The following is an 18,505-nucleotide window of genomic DNA, read 5'->3' as shown; positions in this document are numbered from 1 at the left end:
ATAAAGAACTTAACATTCTGATAATGTCCTCAGCATAAGTCTCCTTGCCCCACACACCACGAGGGTCTGCTCACGTCGTTGAACTCTGAGTTTTCTAACCCTGTAGCCTGTATTGGGACAAGAACCTAAATATCTTCTCATCAGATCATTGGTGAGCCGTAACTAACTAGCCCAGAAATCCAGGTCAACAATATACAAACTAACACGAAGAATGTTTTCTAAAAGTTCCTCTTGCATCTTGTTGCACAGTTTTGTTTTTATCAAGTCTATTTGAGAAAACAGTCTTTCATCTGCAGCATTGTTAACAGGTAGTGACAGAAACAAAAGAGCAAATAAGCAAAGTTCACTAGAGTCTTTGTCCTCAGCAGCATCCGTGTGTTCGAAAACTTCAACCCAAACATGCTCAACTTGACTGTCCTGAGTATGAGGCCAGTGAACCATCAGCAAAACTCTCCACTGCTGCTCCAACTGTCCGAAGTTTCCACAAAACAATGGCAAAAATGAGAGATTGCCTAATCTAGGTCACGAAAGATTTAGTACTGCAAACAATTCAATCACCTGGATGTTTGGTGGCAATCCCTGTTTCATCTGTTTCACAAACTCCAAGATGAAATCTCGACACCTACTCTTGACATCTTTGACAACAGGAATGGGTAGTGTGTGTTTTGAAAACTGCACCTAAAAGCGACTTCAAAATCAACTGCGCAAAGCGGTAAGTAATTTGACACAAAGGTGAAGCTGTAGTTTAACACAGCAGTCCCATTCTCAAAAATGCAGTTTCACATCTCTCACCAATAAGCTTTAGTAAAATGTCCTCAATTCCTGCAGCAGCTTTTGTGTATTAGCACTTTCAAACTGAAACACTTGCTTTATCATCCAGGCTTCCTGAAGTATTGGACCTACAAAAATCAGGTAAATTTTGTTCAGCAGATTTTATTTGTCTTGGCTATCAGAAAGTGTAGCTTCCGTTTGTCACACAGGGACTAATGGAAAGCCACCTTGCTTCAGAAAGCTGCAGTATTTTCTTGTGGTCTGGAAGTATTGGAAAGTGTGCATGAGAGGGTGTCTAGGGTTTGAGGCTGATGGGTGACATTGAAAGAGTTCAAGTGATGGTCAGAGAGAGGGAACTCAGCAACGGAGAGAGCAGTGCTTGGTGATGGAGTGATAAGACGTTAGGTGTGAGGAGCTTCTAAGACTGTGAACTTCCAAAATGCTGAGCTCAGCCAAAATGGGACAGAGCACCCTTGATTAATGAGGAGAAATCCTTTCCCAATCTTGTCAGACAGGATTAAAGTCAATGACCCCTGGTGATCATATTCTGCAGATGTATTTGACCACTTTGTCACGAAGCTCTTTGGTTTTGACCCCATAAATGACAGGGTTGAGCATGGGGGGGATGAGGTAATTGATGTTTGCCAAGATAATGTCAACATGGAGAGCGATGCCCTGACCAAACTGCTGTGTTAGAGAGGAGAAGACGGAGGGAGAATAAGATGTCAGTATCACACAGATGTGGGCTGTGCAGGTGTTGAGGGCCTTCTGGTGGGCTTTCTTGGAGGAGATTCTGAGGACGGCCCTGACAATCAGACCATAGGACAGGGCAATGAGTGTCAGGTCTGACCCAATGACTACAAACACTATCACCAAGTTGTACGTCATGTGCATTGTGATGTCTGCACACAACATCTTCACCACAGCCATGTGCTCGCAGTACGTGTGGGGGATAATGCGGTTGGCACAGAATGGCTGCCTGCTGAGGAGCAGGAGCGCAGGCAGAACAAAGAGAACAGCTCTTATCAAACCCACTAGCCCTAGCTTAGCTATTCGTGCATTGGTGAGGATGGTGTCATATCTCAGAGGGTTACATATGGCAATGTAGCGATCGAAGGCCATTGTCACAAGGACGGCTGAGTGCATAACACCAACCGCGTGAAGGAAGAACATCTGTGTGAGGCAGCCACCCACAGTAATGCCTTTCCAATTGAACCAAAATATAAACAGAGCCTTCGGCACGACGGAGGTAGACGTGCCAATGTCTGTGAGTGCCAGCATGCAGAACAGCAGATACATTGGCTTGTGCAGGGTCTGCTCTCTGCCTACAACAAACAGAATAGTGAGATTTCCCAACAGGCCAATAATGTAGAACACAGAAAAAGGGATGGCAATCAGGACATGGGCCGCTTCCAGGCCAGGGATGCCCATTAGGATGAATGTTGAAGGGTCAGAGGTGGTGAGGTTGAAAGATGCCATGAGGTGGTCAGGCTCAGAAATGCTCCAGGAGTCTGTGAAGGGAGAGAAACACAGTGATGGGGATTACACATGTAGTAACAAATAGTACAGTAAATATTCCCGGCCAATGGGAGTGCAGAGCCGGTGCTCGGGGCGGGGGCAGCACACGGAGCCCCATGGCCCCCCTGTCTAGAAGCCGGACCCACTGGTTTAACATCTTTGCCCTTGGTTTAATGTCTGTGTTCCTGTGGCCCACTGTTCCAGGAAGCTGCCAGTGGCTCCTGCACATGGCAGCTGTATTTATCTAGTCCCTCACATGTTCCAGGGTTACCCGCTCTCATTATATAATGTGCAAACTTCTCAGCTTGCTAATCATTCCTGTGTAGCAGTCCCCAAAGCCACACAAACTGTGCATGGGTATAACAAGAGCATTTACCTCTCTCTGTGTGAGATTTCTCACCAGTGCGACACAGTCACTGATCTGCCACCAGTCAAGGGAGCAGGCATGACAGGAGGCACCTCACCCCATGCAGAGGAAGAGCTGTGGCGAGCGTGGGGTGGCTTGTAGGTTGTGGGAGCCAGGGATGACTGGACAGCTTGGAGAAGACACTAGCGAGAGCCTACCATATATGGACAGTTAAGGTGATGATCAGTTAGAAACAACTGTCAGCTAAGTTAAACTTGGCTACTATGTAAAAGCAAGTGTGTTATTGTTGTACTTCGTTTACAATGTGCATAACATTGCTAAACTCTTAAACCAACACAGAGGTAAAAAATCAACAAACGAATGGCAGCAAACAACATGAAGGCTTGGAAAAAACAAATTGGTAAAAAAATTAAGTTACACGGTAATTACAAATTGGGTAAACAAATTCCCTGGTAGTACCAGTCACACTTTGGGGTCAGTGACACTGAGTCCTAATTAAGGCACATGTTATTCAAAACAATCTTGTTCAGTATCTGGGTACCAACACTAAATCCTAACACAGCAATATTTAATAAATTGGTTACTGTCCATTCAGTAGCTTATCTGAAAAACAGCATCCACAAGAAACACCTGGATCTATGTCAGCTACGGGTGTATCACAGAGCAATGCAAACCATGGTACAGAGAAGCCAGCCGTTCCTCTTTCTTGCCCAGTACAGTTTACCAGAGGGTAACAGCCAGCAATGAGGGTAACCTACAACATGATTGGACAATGTGTAGTAACTAATTGCAAGACGTATAGATATATAAAGGCCTCATTTGTAATGTCACTGCTCCCAATTTCTGTTTTACGTCTCCTACACACAGCACTGTGGGACACATTATAAAAAAGTCTATCCCAGTATTTCAGAACACTCAGCCTAGTACCAATAATAATCCAGGTGGTAATTGTAAGTGCCCTGACAGGAGTGTGTCGCTATCTGCAGTGCAACAAGCACCAAACTACGCCACCCAGACTGGAAAAGGATTGTTCTGTTTGGATATAAAGTGCTGTCATATGTACGCATACATATATGCATATATATCCATTTGTAACATAGAAATATATACACCATAGCCATATTATCCATCCATCTTACTTATCTAAATGTGCCCCCAAGGCTCAATCATAAAACTACATTCCTCAGTCATGGTCCCGGGCCTAACATTAGAAACCATTGGAAAATAAAATCTGTCCCTCAGTCGTACGAGGGAATGTGTAGACTAAGGCACAGATGGGGCATAACTGTGTGGATGGGAAAGTAAGCTGGCCACATAACAGTGTTTAGCCCAGTGGGCCATCTTCAGTCCAGGCATTATGCTTTTCCGAGATGATGAGTAAACAACTAGTGGGGGAATGTAGTAGGAAGAGAGCCTGAAACATAAGCCCTTGTATCAGAGGCCTGGTATGAGGCCTGAGGCCTGGGATAATGTAGGAGTCAAATTTTTAATGATAGAAAGCAAAGACAATCTGTGAGCAAGAGGCAGGCCCTGCTCACAAAATCTGGCAAGAACAGGGCTGATATTGCAGAAATACACATTCCTAAGAAGTGCTAGGCACAGAGCACTCACACAAACACATCCCGATATCAAGTGGTATCAGAACATCCGAATATCAAGGATGCTACAAAAACTTTCCCCAAGGAAAACAGGAACACACTGACCCCTCCTAAAAGATAAGGTCAGGATGACAATACATAAATAGCCACATCAGGGGGCAGTAACTAAGTATGTCAGAGGGACAGTACGTAACTTGTTTGTGTCGGGGTACTAAGATGTATCTCAGATGGAGTGTCTTTGTCTAGCCTAGTGGGGAACGTAGAGTCCTGCCATTCACTGAGCTGGTCCATTCTTATGGGCATACATGTATTAGTGGTCCTGTAGAGTCTGTGGAATACTAGTATTGTGCTTTGTCGACAATAATCCTGGCTGGGAGCCTTCGTACCTTAGCAGATCTTGTGGTCATTGGACTTCAAAGTGAAACAGCAGAACTAAAATTCATTTGCAAATTTAACACCATTAACCTGGGTTTGAATAGGGACTGGGAGTGGCTGGCTCATTACAGAAGCAGCTTTTCCTCTCCTAGAATTGACACCTCCTCATCTATTATTGGGAGTGGACTACATCCACCCTGATTGAATTGGCCCTGTCAACACTGGTTCTCCACTTGCGAAGTAACTCCCTGCTCTCCATGTGTCAGTATATAATGCCTGCAGCTGTAACTTTCACTCCATGCATCTGAAGAAGTGAGGTTTTTACCCACGAAAGCTTATGCCCAAATAAATCTGTTAGTCTGTATCTACAAAAACCTCAAGGAGTCTGGTGGCACCTTAAAGACTAACACGGCTACCCCCTGATACTTGTTATCCTGATTGTTTTCAACCCAAAACCTGTGAGTTTGAGATTTCAGCAACTCTCCTGTCAGTTCTTCTTTGGTCCGAACGAGCTCACCCATCCATAGAGGCCACAGGAAAACTCCAGTTGAAGTCACTGGAGGCTCATGGCTGGTGTAAATCAGGCCATTTATTTAAGTACCTACATGTGGATTTAGGGTGAATCCCTGGCCGTGTTGGAAGTTTTGCCCCAGAACTCCATGGGACTAAGATTTCACCCTTAGTGTTTAAGTTTCAGCTCCGATCTGTGAAAATCATGGCTTCTTGTCCTGCTACAGAGAGCGTTGTTCTGTATGGCACTGAAAGAGTCAGAAGGAAACCCCCAGTTCATGTGGCGCTCTGAGACCCGGCAAGAAAGTTGGGGATTTCAAAACACATGGGCCCGGATATTTCTCTCAGGAAGGCCAGTGTCAATCTGGAGTGACCCAGTGAAGGCAGAATGTGAGAGCAGAATCTGGCCAGTGTGTGGCCTTTTCTTGTTGTGATCCCTCTGGTAACACAAATACCCACTGCAGAGGCTTTGGCCGCACTATTTAACAGGGCTGTGAAATTGCTGAATTGGAAAACTTGAGTGAACCAGAGGAAAATCCACATAAAGCACAAAAAGGAATCTACTGAGACAGATAGACGGACACAGTAACACACAAGGAACTTATCTTAATAACAAATATTTGTCTAAATTATTTCCAGTATATTTATAATTCCAGTTTGACCAGGTCAATCCCTTGGTGTTTCTGACAATACTAAACAGTTCAAGTCGCCGTGCTGGTGAATTCCTGCCCAGCTGGTTTTTTACTTGAACCCTTGAACTCTTCCTGAGCCCTTAGTACTAACTTTAATGCAGAAACAGGCAACTCACCGAAATCCTGCTCAGCACAGAGAGGAAATCTCCTTACGGCGACAGAAAGGCAGAGCCCCAAGAATCAGTGTATGAATCTCAAGTGTCTGACAGTTTCTGTGCTGGACAGCGACCTTTATCATTCCCCTGTACAGTCCCTGCAGACTCTCAGGTTGGCCTGGACTCCAAGATTATTCCCTTGGGTCCCGGAGCAGTGGGAAGAGCAGAAAATAGACCCTAGAGAACTTCAGCCTGAGAGCCTCCCCCGGGAGTGAAGAAATGATTTTGGCTTGTTTATATTCATTGTGGAACAAAGTGATGCTGCCTGCATGGCTGAATCTGCCCGGCAACTAATGATGATATCTCAGTCCTTCTCCCCCAGCCAATGAGAGCTGCGGGGAGCGGTGCCTACAGCAGACATTGCTGGCAGCATCTGCCTGCGTTTCTCCTCTGCAACCCACAGTGGGGAGGTTCTCGGGCTGCAGATGGCCCACGGGCCGGGACTTAGATAAATATGTACATCTAAGCCAGGGGTCTCAATCAGCATTTCCGTTCTGCTGCCCATCGTCATAGAATCTGATCATTTTCTCCTCCCCTCCCGGCTGACGAGCCCTGCGCTGAATCCCTGAAAACACAACATGCACATGGAAATGCTCTTGCTCATCCTTGTTTCTAACACGGAGTAATAGCCCCTCCCATCTGATTGCCCCTGCTTAGTCATATACCCCCCATAGGGCGATATCGTTCCATGGGCAGGAGCAGCTTCCAGAGCCCCTTCAGCGATCAGTATGTGCCCTGAAGCCTGAGGACTGCTAGAGTCACTGCACAGACTGTAATTAGGATAGGGAGGGTAGAGGGAGATGTTCAGAGGCACAGATGTGAGTTAGGTGTCCAGTCTTAGCCTTCACAACATCCTCTGGCAAAGAATTCCACAGAATAGTTCCAAAGAGTTCTTGGCACTTAGATCCATCAATGGTATTAGTCAGGATGGGCAGGGATGGTGTCCCTAGCCTCTGTTTGCCAGAACTTGGGAAGGGGCGACAGGGGATGGATCACTTCATGATTACCTGTTCTTTTCATTCCCTATGAAGCACCTGGCATTGGCCACTGTAAGAAGACAAGAACGGCCATCCTGGGTGAGATGCATGGTCCATCTATCCCAGTATCCTATGTTCTTATAAAGGGCAAAATGTTTAGGGGTTCCTTTGTCACAGGTTTTGCTTATCTCTCTAGAATCATGCCATGATGGAAGGTATTTCCCGAGCCAGATCCTGTGGAGAATATTTAGCTAATGCATATAATTGTAGGATATAATTCTTCTGCTCTCCTCTGCACTGATTAGGCCTCAATTGGAGTATTGTGTCCAGTTCTGGGCGCCACATTTCAGGAAAGAGGTGGACAAATTGGAGAAAATACAGAGAAGAGCAACAATTTTTTCTATCTTCCCTCATAGGTCATGTATTCTAGACCTCTAATCATTTTGAGAAGAGCAACAAAAATGATTAAAGGTCTAGAAAGCATGACTGATGAGGGAAGATTGAAAAATTGGGTTGGTTTATTCTGGAGAAGAGACAACTGAGAGGGGACATGATAACAGTTTTCAAGTACAGAAAAGGTTGTTACAAGGAGGAGGGAGAAAAATTGTTCTTCTTAACCTCTGAAGATAGGACAAGAAGCAATGGGCTTAAATTGCAGCAAGGGCAGTTTAGGTTGGACATTAGGAAAAAACTTTCTAACTGTCAGGGTGGTTAAGCACTGGAATAAATTGCCCAGGGAGGATGTGGAATCTCCATAATTGGGGATTTTTAAGAGCAGGTTGAACAAATACCTGTCAGGGATGGTCTAGATAATACTTAGTCCTGCCTTGAGTTCAGGGGACTGGACTAGATGACCCCTCGAGGTCCCCTCCAGTTCTGTGATTCTATTAATCTATTCTATGATTCTATAACACGTAAGTGTGTATCTGCTTGTAATTGTACTTGGGAGATAATCAACACCAATTTCCCTTTGGACTAATAAAGGAATTGTTGTGTGGAAACTTAGTTGTGCTAAATCTTAATAAACTTATTAGGGAAATTATTTCCAATATCTGGCCTTTCTGGTGATATTGGGGAGGGACTGGAACCACTTTGGTGAAGTTGTGAAGGAACGGGGGGAACTGCTGACTGGTAAGGTGGAGGCTGACACCCCGGTGAGAGTATGCTAGAACTAGCAGCGTTGGCAGGAATAGGAGAGGAAAAAAGCGGATGCTGTGGAGGGCACTTTCAGCCAGGTCAGTGGGCCGGCAAACACCACAGCCCTCGACAGCATCCAGAATGTGTTCAGTCGGGGAGTGGCTATCCTCGCATATGACACAATTTTGCTCAGGAACGAGGGGCAGACCAGATGATCAGGCATGCCTAAGGTTAAGGATTTGTTACAATTATTTTTAGTAAAAGTCATGGACAGGTCACTGGCAATAAACAAAAATTCATGGAAGCCTGTGACCTGTCTGTGACTTTTACTAAAAATAACGGGGGGGAGGGGAACTGACAGGGGGAATATTAAACATCCGATCAGGAGGATGAGAGCCTGAGCCCCGCTTCTGGAGGGGGGAGGGTCCAGCACCTGCTGCCGCCGTGGCTAACAGCTCCATGGTCTCCAGCGCAGCCCCAGTAGCTCAGAGCTCTGGAGCCCCTGCCACAGCCCCAGAGCCACAGAGCTATAGGGGCCCCCACTGCCCATGGCAGATCGGAGCTCCGGGTCCCACCACTGACTGTGGGGGCTAAGAGCTGCTGGGTCCTTCACCACCCATGGCAGCTGAGAGCGCGGGGGCCCCCACAGGCTGACAGCTCTGGTGCGCTGCCCCGGGGCTGACGTGGAAAATGTCACAGAGGTCTCTGAAAGTCACAGAATCCTTAACTTCTGTTGCATAATCTTCCCCATTTACCACAGCGAGTTGTTCATGGGCTTGGCTAAGGATAAGTGGTTGAACCGCAGCGACTGAGACAGTGACCGCACGTTGGGCAGGAGGCACAACAGTCGCTGACTTGCTCCAGACTGTAGAGTTGTTCTCCCCTGGGCTCAGAGTGTCAGCTGGCTGTTGTCAAGTGCTGAAGGCTGGAATGTCGTCGCCTTGGGAACGCTGTTCAGGCTGCTCAGTGCTTCTGTCCTTGGAGCTCCAGTGTTATCAGTATTAACAGACAAGGCAATCTGCTCATTCTGCGACCTCGATGTTACTCATAAAGAAAAACCACAGGCACAGTTCGGTGACAAAGGCACCCAGCCAGGTTTATTACCCTCCAGGTATAATTCTAGCACTCTGGAGGTGAACCAAATGAGCTTATGAAATTCCTCTCCCAGGTGGTAATACCCCAAGAAATCCTTACTGATCAAGGACCTAACTTCACTTTACAACCAATGAAAGGCTGTGCAGTCTAAATGAGGGTAACAACATTTGGAATGTTGATCTACCATCCCCAAACTGATGAATTGGTGGAGCGATTTCACAGAACTTTGATGGCGACGTTAAGGTATTTTGTAACCTCAGAATCCAAACACTGGCACCAACTCTTCCCCAACCTCCTTTCTGCTATCAGGAATGTGCCTGAAGTCTCCAAGACCTCCCTTTGAACTGCTGTCTGGGAAGCAGCCAAAGGGTTTCCAGTCCTCCTTGGAGAAACACAGAACAGCAAAGACCCCAGACAATGAACATAGCCCAATACATTCTTTAATTAAGAAATCACCTCAAGACTTTACAGGCATTTGCTAGAAGAATTTGCTAAATGCACAACAGGTACAAGAGAAGACCTATAACTAGGGAGTCCAGCCACAAGGGATCGCACTGGGTGATTGAGTGACTTGCTGTAGTTCAAATTACTGGTTCAATGGCAGGGACCGTTTGAGGTGTGAGGCATTTGAGCCTCATCAACTATGAGGTCCAGCATCCAGAAAAGAAAAAGGAGACTCAGATAAGGACATAAGAGTGGCCACATAGGGTCAGGCCAATGGTCCATCTACCCCAGTATCCTGTCTTCTGACAGTGGTCAATGCCAGGTGCCCCAGAGGGAATGAACAGAACAGGTAATCATCAAGTGATCCATCCCATGTCACCCCTTCCCAAGTTCTGGGAAACAGAGGCTAGGGACACTTCAAGGCAAATAGTTTTGCATCCCTGCCCATCCTGGCTAATAGCCATTGGTGGACCTATCCTTCATGAACTTATCTAATTCTTTATCAAACCATGTTATAGTCTTGGCTTTCACAACATCCTCTGGCAAAGAGTTCCAATAGTTGTCTGTGTGTTGTGTGAAGAAATACATCCTTTTCTTCATTTTAAACTGGCTGCCTATTAATTTCCCGAACAAACTATGTTCATTTATCAGAGTAGCAGCCGTGTTAGTCTGTATCCGCAAAAAGAACAGGAGTACTTGTGGCACCTTAGAGACTAACAAATTTATTAGAGCATAAGCTTTCATGGACTACAGCCCACTTCTTCGGATGCATATAGAGTGGAATAAATATTGAGGAGATATATATACACACATACAGAGATAATGTCACAGTTAACCTGGTGGCTGAACTTTGTGACTTTGTCTTCACCCACAACTATTTCACATTTGGGGACAATATATACCTTCAAGTCAGTGGCACTGCTATGGGTACCCGCATGGCCCCACAATATGCCAACATTTTTATGGCTGCCTTAGAACAACGCTTCCTTAGCTCTCGTCCCCTAACGCCCCTACTCTACTTGCGCTACATTGATGACATCTTCATTATTTGGACCCATGGAAAAGAAGCCCTTGAGGAATTTCACCATGATTTCAATAATTTCCATCCCACCATCAACCTCAGCCTAGATCAATCCACACAAGCGGTCCATTTCCTGGACACTACTGTGCTAATAAGCGATGGTCACATAAATACCACCCTATACCGGAAACCTACTGACCGCTACACTTACCTACATGCCTCCAGCTTCCATCCAGGACACACCACATGATCCATTGTCTACAGACAAGCTCTAAGATATAACCGCATTTGCTCCAATCCCTCAGATAGAGACAAGCACCTACAAGATCTCTATCAAGCATTCTTAAAACTACAATACCCACCTGCTGAAGTGAAAAAACAGATTGACAGAGCTAGTGGTGTTCTGTTATTTTCTTTGTTGGGCCTGTCTTGTAGGAGGTGACTTCTGGGTACTCGTCTGGCTGTCACCTTCAGCCCCCAACTAAAACCTCTCCAGCGCATCATCAGAGATCTACAACCTATCCTGAAAGATGATCCTTTACTCTCACAGATCTTGGGAGACAGACCTGTCCTTTCTTACAGACAACCCCCCAACCTAAAGCAAATACTCACCAGCAACCACACATCACTGAACAAAACCACTGACCCAGGAACCTATCCTTGTAACAAAGCCCGATGCCAACTCTGTCCACATATCTATTCAAGTGACATCATCATAGGACCTAATCACATCAGCCATACCATCAGGGGCTCATTCATCTGCACATCTACCAATGTGATATATGCCATCATGTGCCAGCAATGCCCCTCTGCCATGTACATTGGCCAAACCAGACAGTCTCTCCACAAAAGAATTAATGGACACAAATCTGACATCAGGAATCATAATACTCAAAAACCAGTGGGAGAACACTTTAACCTGTCTGGTCATTCCATGTCAGACCTGCGGGTGGCTATCTTACAACAGAAAAACTTCAAAAACAGACCCCAACAAGAGACTGCTGAGCTGGAATTGATATGCAAACTAGACACAATCAACTCAGGATTGAATAAGGACTGGGAATGGCTGAGCCATTACAAACATTGAATTTATCTCCCCTTGTAAGTATTCTCACACTTCTTATCAAACTGTCTGTACTGGGCTATCTTGATTATCACTTCAAAAGTTTTTTTTCTCTTACTTAATTGGCCTCTCAGAGTTGGTGAGACAACTCCCACCTGTTTATGCTCTCTGTATGTGTGTATATATATCTCCTCAATATTTATTCCACTCTATATGCATCCGAAGAAGTGGGCTGTAGCCCACGAAAGCTTATGCTCTAATAAATGTGTTAGTCTCTAAGGTGCCACAAGTACTCCTGTTCTTTTTATGTTCATTTATGTGTCTGACAGCTTTGTTCTTTATTATAGTTTCAACCAGTTTGCCCGGTACAGAAGTCAGGGTTACCCCCCTGTAATTGCCGGGGTTACCTCTGGAGCCCTTTCTAAAAATTGACATCACATTAGTCATTTGGTACAGAAACTAATGTAAATGATAGGTTACAGACTGCAGGACTATTAACTGTAATTTCACATTTGAGTTCCTTCAGAACTCTTGGGTGAATAGCATCTAGTCCTGGTGACTTGTTATTGTTTAGTTTATCAATTTGAGGTGTCATTAGAGGAGGTTTTGGAACAATCTGGGACAGTTCCTCAGATTTGTCACCTAAAATGAATGGAATCTCCCTCACATCCTCAACCATGAAAACCGATGCAAAGAATTCATTTAGTTTCTCTGCAATGGACTTATCGTCCTTGAGTGCTCCTTTAGTATCTCGATTGTCCAGTGTCCCCACTAGTTGTTTAGGAGGCTTCCTGCTTCTGATGTACTTGAATTTTTTTTTTTGCTATTTCTTTGAGTCTTTGGCTAGCTGTTCTTCAAATACTTTTTTGGCTTTCCTAATTATATTTTTACACTTCATTTGCCAGAGTTTATGCTCCTTTCCATTTTTCTCACTAGGGTTTAACTTCCACATTTTAAAAGATGCCTTTTTGCCTCTCACTGCTTCTTTTACTTTGTTGTTTAGCCATGGTGGCTCTTTTTTGGTTCTCTGACTGTGTTTTTTAATTTGGAGTATACATTTAAGTTGAGCCTCTGTCCTGGTCACTTAGGACTGGGACTAGGGTGTCCCCACCCAGTGTACTCTCTTCACTGACTTACTGATCACAACATTGAGTTCAAACCAAATAGAATTTATTAAACATCAACTGTAAGAAAAATAAGGAAAAAATGGGAATTGTTCAAGGAAACAAGAGACCCCACTCTGTGGGCACAGGGACATCACCAACAGCTGTTTCTGGGATGTAAGGAAAGTTCACGGTCTGTTCCTCACACGTCCCAGGCCTCCTGCCCAGGCCCTGGCTGTGGTGTAGTGATACCGCAGGTCAGACACTTGCTCTGACAGTGGCCACACACATCGAGACTCTAGGTGGCAGGACCCTTCTCCCCAACATCTGCCCTTCCATCAGATTCATGTCCCCCCACTTCCCATGGCCCCACCTTGCTCTTCCCAGCCACTCTTTGTGCTCAGCTGTCGTGTTACTTGTGGCATGGCCGGCATCCACTATCCTGGCTCTGGCCCTGCAGCTTCCCAGTGGAGCTGAACCCTGGCTCCCCATTGACGTAGCTGGTCCATGCTGACCCACTCCTGGATCTGGTCTGCTCCAACTGCAGCTGCCCAGCTGTGCCTCAGCACCGCTGCTCTGCCTCCACCCAGCTCTGCCTTCTGGCTCAGTGCTGCTTCTCTGCCTCCACCCAGCTCTGCCTTCTGGCTCAGTGCTGCTTCTCTGCCTCCACCCAGCTCTGCCTTCTGGGCTCCTTCTCTGGCCCTTGTGTTTCTGGCTGCTGCTGCGCTGCCCCCAGCTCGGCTTGAGGTGCTGGAGATTTGTCAGATTTCTACTGCATTAATAGCCCCAAATCATTGAAAAACTAACCTAAGAATAGCCCCATCTATGCCTTGAAACAAAGGGGTTTTTTATTAACACATTGATCTATACATCAAGTAACAAATGAAAGCTTTTCCTAGATACCTAGTACGGATTAGGTTAAAAAAAACCCTACAAGCCCCCGCAGAAGTACCTCCACCTTAGCAACAAAGTTATGAGATAACAATTAAATTCAAATCAACGCCCCAATACTGGTACTTGTATCCCGATTGAGGGCTGGCAAACAAAAAACGGGAAATGATGGCATGAAAAATATCCCCAAATGAGCCCAAAATATATGCAGTGTAAAAAACAACAATAACATTATTATATTATTTATTTCTAAATTCATTAAATGACGGTAGTCAGTGTCCATATTTTGAGTTGAATTGGTTTGTTACTGTTAGTTTCTGAAGGGCAACATTACATCCTCCTTGTCTTCGTTGGAAGTAGAATGCTTTTGCTGCTGGTCATACATACCAGCAGTGACCAGTGCAATCATTTCTTTCCTTGGTGCAAACTCTTCACAACAGATTTGGTGTCATTGCATGTATAATGATAAAAACATCTTGTTGCCAGCTGAGAAAATAGTCTTTCAATCGCAGTGTTGCTAAAAGGTAGCAACAGCAATAAAAGACGAAACAAGCCAAGTTAACTAAAGTCTTTGTCCCCAGTGGCATCAATGTGTTTAAGTTCTTGAACCCAAAACTGGTCTACTTGATTTCTCTGAATATGAGGCCAGTGAACCATAGGCAAAACTCTCCACTGCTGTTCCAACTGTCCAAGGTCTCCACAAAACAATGGAAAAATTGAGATATCATAGAATCATAGAATATCAGGGTTGGAAGGGACCTCAGGAGGTCATCTAGTCCAACCCCCTGCTCACAGCTGGACCAATCCCCACATAATCATCCCAGCTAGGACTTTGTCAAGCCTGACCTTATATACCTCTAAGGAAGGAGATTGCACCACCTCCCTAGGTAACCCTATCCAGTGCTTCACCACCCTCCTAGTGAAAAAGTTTTTTCTAATATCCAACCTAGACCTCTCCCACTGCAACTTGAGACCATTACTCCTTGTTCTGTCATCTGCTACCACTGAGTACAGCCGAGCTCCATCCTCTTTGGAACCCCCCTTCAGGTAGTTGAAAGCAGCTATCAAATCCTCCCTCATTCTTCTCTTCTGCAGACTAAACAATCCCAGTTCCCTCAGCCTCTCATCATATGTCATGTGCTCCAGCCCCCTAATCATTTTTGTTGCCCTCCGCTGGACTCTTTTCAATTTTTCCACATCCTTCTTGTAGTGTGGGGCCCAAAACTGGACACAGTACTCCAGATGGGGTCACCAGTGTCAGCCAATCTAGGTTGTGAAGGACTTACTGCTGGAAGCAATTCGATCACCTGCACATTTGGTGGCAATCTCCATTTCATCTGTTTCACAAACTCCAAGATTACTCTTGACACCTACTTTTGACATCTTCGACAACAGGAATGGTTAGTGTGTATTTTGAAAGTTCCTGCTGAAAGCGACTCCAAAATCGATTGTGCAAAGCGATAAGTTATTGGACTCCAAGGAGATGTTATAGTTTACCACAGCAGTCTGTTACCCTGGTTTTTGAGAAGCCCGAGCAGTGGCAACTTAATTATTTCAATCCAGGGGGTGTCAGGAATAACTCAATGGGAACACAGCAATTCTGTTTGATCAAGGATTAAATGCAAGTAATCATGTTCTTGTCTAACACAGTAGTGTATTAGATTTAAGCGCGCACAGACATAGGTAAATATCTGGGATGTTCTAACCTATTGCTTAACATCTGGAACTGTATTGAGTAATTAACAGCAGGTTCGCAGTGGCCAGTTGCTGGGAAGAGAAGGTGTCAGGAAAAATGTCTCTCAGGATGGCTTCAGAGAACTTCTCCAAAGTACACTGTATTAGCTAATCTTTTATAATTTCAACGAGTTATAGGTCATAGTGACCCCAACTCGATTATCACTTTTCCTAACTTTCAATAAACTTCTAATATCAGAGGTTTCTGAACTCAAGATTTTCATCCATTATCACTTATTTACTTGTCTGTCCACTCCTCCCATTCTGATTAGCAGAAACTGACAGCTAGATTTTGACCTTGCATCTAAAACCCTGCTTTCCAATTAACCCTATACTATGTAATGTTCTATTTTATTAATTCATAGTGGCTGAGTGCACATCATATGGTTGCAATTGGCTTGATCACTCTCTGGGAAACACACCACTCAAATACAGGGTACACAGTCCAGTTCTCAAAAACACAGTTTCGCAACTCTCACCAATAAGCTCTAGTAGAATGTCCTCAATTCCTGCAGTGGAGTTCCTGTATTAGCACTTTCCAATGGAAACTTTTGGTGTATCCTTCCTGAAGGATTAGACATAGAAAAATCAGGTAAATTTTGCTCACCGGATCACTGTACATATAAGTCCAGCATTGTACTTGCTTTCCTTGTCTTTGGCTATCAGAAAGCATAGCTTCAATTAGTCAGACTGATCAAGAACCCTGTTCAAAGAGGCTCTAATGGAAAGCCACCTTGCTTCATAAACCTGTAATATCTTCTTGTGGTCTGGAAGTCACCGAAAGGCCGAGTGATAGGGTGTGTGGAGGTGGAGGCTGGTGGGTGATGCTAAAACAGATCAGGTTATGGTCAGAGAGAGGTAATTCAGCAACAGAGAGAGCTTGGTACTTGGTGACGGAGTGATAAGATGTTAGGTGTGAGGAGCTTCTCAGACTTTAAACTTCCACAATGCTGAGCTCAGCCATACTGGGACAGAGCACGATTGACGAGGAAGTATCCTGTCCCCCTCTTGTCACACAGGATTAAAGTCAGTGACCCCCAGGTGAGTACATTCTGCAGGTGTATTTGCCCATTTTCTCACGAAGCTCTTTGTTTTTCACCCCATAAATGATAGGATTGAACATGGTGGGGAGAAGGAAATAGAGGTTGGCCAAGATGATGTGAACGTGGGGAGCGATGCCCTGACCGAACCGATGTGTCAGAGTGGAGAAGAAGGAGGAAGGATAGGATATCAACATCACACAGATGTGGGCTGTGCAGGTGTTGAGAGCTTTCTGGAGGGCTTTCTTGGAGGAGATTCTGAGGACAGCCCTGATGATCAAACTGTACGATAGTGCAATGAGTGTCAGGTCTGACCCGTTGACTACAAACGCTATCACCAAGCCGTACATCCTGTTAACGGTGATGTCCCCACATGATAGCTTTGCCACAGCCATGTGGTCACAGTACGTGTGGGGGATGATGCGGTTGGCACAGAATGGCTGCCTGCTCAGAAGCAGGGGCATGGGCAGAATGAAGAGAACAGCTCTTATCAAACCCACTAGCCCTAGCTTAGCTATTCGTGAGTTGGGGAGGATGGTGGTGTATCTCAGAGGTTTACATATGGCAACGTAGCGATCGAAAGCCATTGTCACAAGGACGGCTGAGTGCATCACAGTACCTGCATGAAGGAAGAACATTTGGGTGAGGCAGCCACCCACCGTAATGCCTTTCAAATTGAACCAAAGTATACACAGTGCATTTGGCACGATGGAGGTAGAGGTGCCAATTTCAGTGACTGCCAGCAGGCAGAGCAGCAGATACATTGGCTTGTGCAGGGTCCGCTCTTTCCCTACAACAAACAAAAGCGTAAAATTTCCCAACAAGCCGATAATATAGAACATAGTGAAAGGGATGGAAATCCAGATGTGAGCAGCTTCCAAGCCAGGGATCCCCGTTAGTGTGAATGTTGAAGGGTCAGAGGGGGTGAGGTTGAAAGCTGCCATGAGGTGGTAGATGCGTTGATTGGGCTCAGAAATGCTCAAGGTTCCTGTGAAGGGAAAGAAACACAATGAGGTTGATTACACTTTATAACAAACAGTAGGATAAATATTTTATAGTTATTAACAATGTAGAAAAGGGGGTGAGCAGTGAGTTGCCAACATTTAGGGATGGCACCAGATTATTTAGGTCAAAGTGTAGTCCAGAGAAGCCCTCACAGGGAGCTAACCAAGCCAGGTGTATGGGCATCATGATGCCAGATGAACTTTGATGGTAATATCTGCCTCATGTATACCCATTGGAGGGAAAAGCTCAAACTCCTCAAACACCTTACAAGATTCTAATTTAACTGTATGAACTCAGGATAGGGACCTGGGCATCATGGTACACAGCTCTGTGAAACCCTGCTCACAGCGCAAGCACGGACAGAAACTAAGCAAATCTCTGGGATCCAGGAGGAGGGGGATGGGGAATCATACAGAAAATGCAATGCCATGAGATCGGTCAGTCAATATTTCACCCTCCTCTGGACTCCTCTGTGTAGTACTGGGCACCTTCTCACACAGAATATGGCAGAACTAGAAAGGGCTCAGGGAAGGGCAACGAGAATGATCAAGGGTCCAGGGAAACTCTCATACAGAGAGGTATTGAAAAGACTGGGATTATTATCTTACAAATGATACGAATTAGATGGGAAATGATAAACATCTATAAAATACTGACTGATAGAGAGTAGATCGAGAATGTGTTCTTCCTGTCTCATAGCACAAGATCAAGAGGACATTCAATTATCTGGAACATGGCAAATACAAAACAGATAAAAAAAAGAATGCTTTCTTCACTAAATGCATAATTAGACTGAGGAACTCATGGCCACAAGAGGGAGTTGAGATCATGAGCTAAGCAAGAATCAGGAAGGATGTGGACATTTACATGGATAGTGAGACTATCCAGTTAGAATAGTTACTGCTAAATAATTATTTTGGAAAGCCTATATGCCCATCTATTTCAGGGCAGAAGCCAATCTCTAGCTGTTATGCATTAGGGTGACACCCTCAGGACTGTTCGGTCATCC

General features: G+C 45.1%; 2 protein-coding genes across 2 annotated transcripts; both read right to left on the bottom strand.

The window, feature by feature from the left end:
• Positions 1-1,311: 1,311 nt before the first annotated feature.
• Positions 1,312-15,100, bottom strand: LOC117886914 (olfactory receptor 52D1-like). The gene is made up of 2 exons (XM_034789096.1): positions 15,004-15,100; positions 1,312-2,282 (listed from the first exon to the last, which is right to left on the bottom strand). Exons 1-2 carry the CDS (start codon positions 15,098-15,100, stop codon positions 1,312-1,314), a joined length of 1,068 nt encoding a protein of 355 aa, XP_034644987.1.
• Positions 15,101-16,478: 1,378 nt separating this feature from the next.
• On the bottom strand, positions 16,479-17,435 carry LOC117886854 (olfactory receptor 52N2-like). The gene has a single exon (XM_034788967.1). It carries the CDS (start codon positions 17,433-17,435, stop codon positions 16,479-16,481), a length of 957 nt encoding a protein of 318 aa, XP_034644858.1.
• Positions 17,436-18,505: the final 1,070 nt, after the last annotated feature.

This window comes from Trachemys scripta, chromosome 1 (assembly GCF_013100865.1).
Source record: "Trachemys scripta elegans isolate TJP31775 chromosome 1, CAS_Tse_1.0, whole genome shotgun sequence".
Lineage (NCBI taxonomy): Eukaryota > Metazoa > Chordata > Testudines > Emydidae > Trachemys > Trachemys scripta.
This window is presented reverse-complemented; position numbering and strand designations above follow the sequence as displayed.

Excerpts from the sequence above, each read along its gene's own strand:
- LOC117886854 (XM_034788967.1), bottom strand. The coding sequence starts at position 17,435 with ATGGCAGCTTTCAACCTCACCCCCTCTGACCCTTCAACATTCACACTA.
- LOC117886914 (XM_034789096.1), bottom strand. The coding sequence starts at position 15,100 with ATGTCAAAAGTAGGTGTCAAGAGTAATCTTGGAGTTTGTGAAACAGAT. Across the intron at positions 2,283-15,003 it reads TGATCGAATTGCTTCCAGCA|ACTCCTGGAGCATTTCTGAG; the intron begins GTAAGTCCTTCA and ends CTCCCTTCACAG.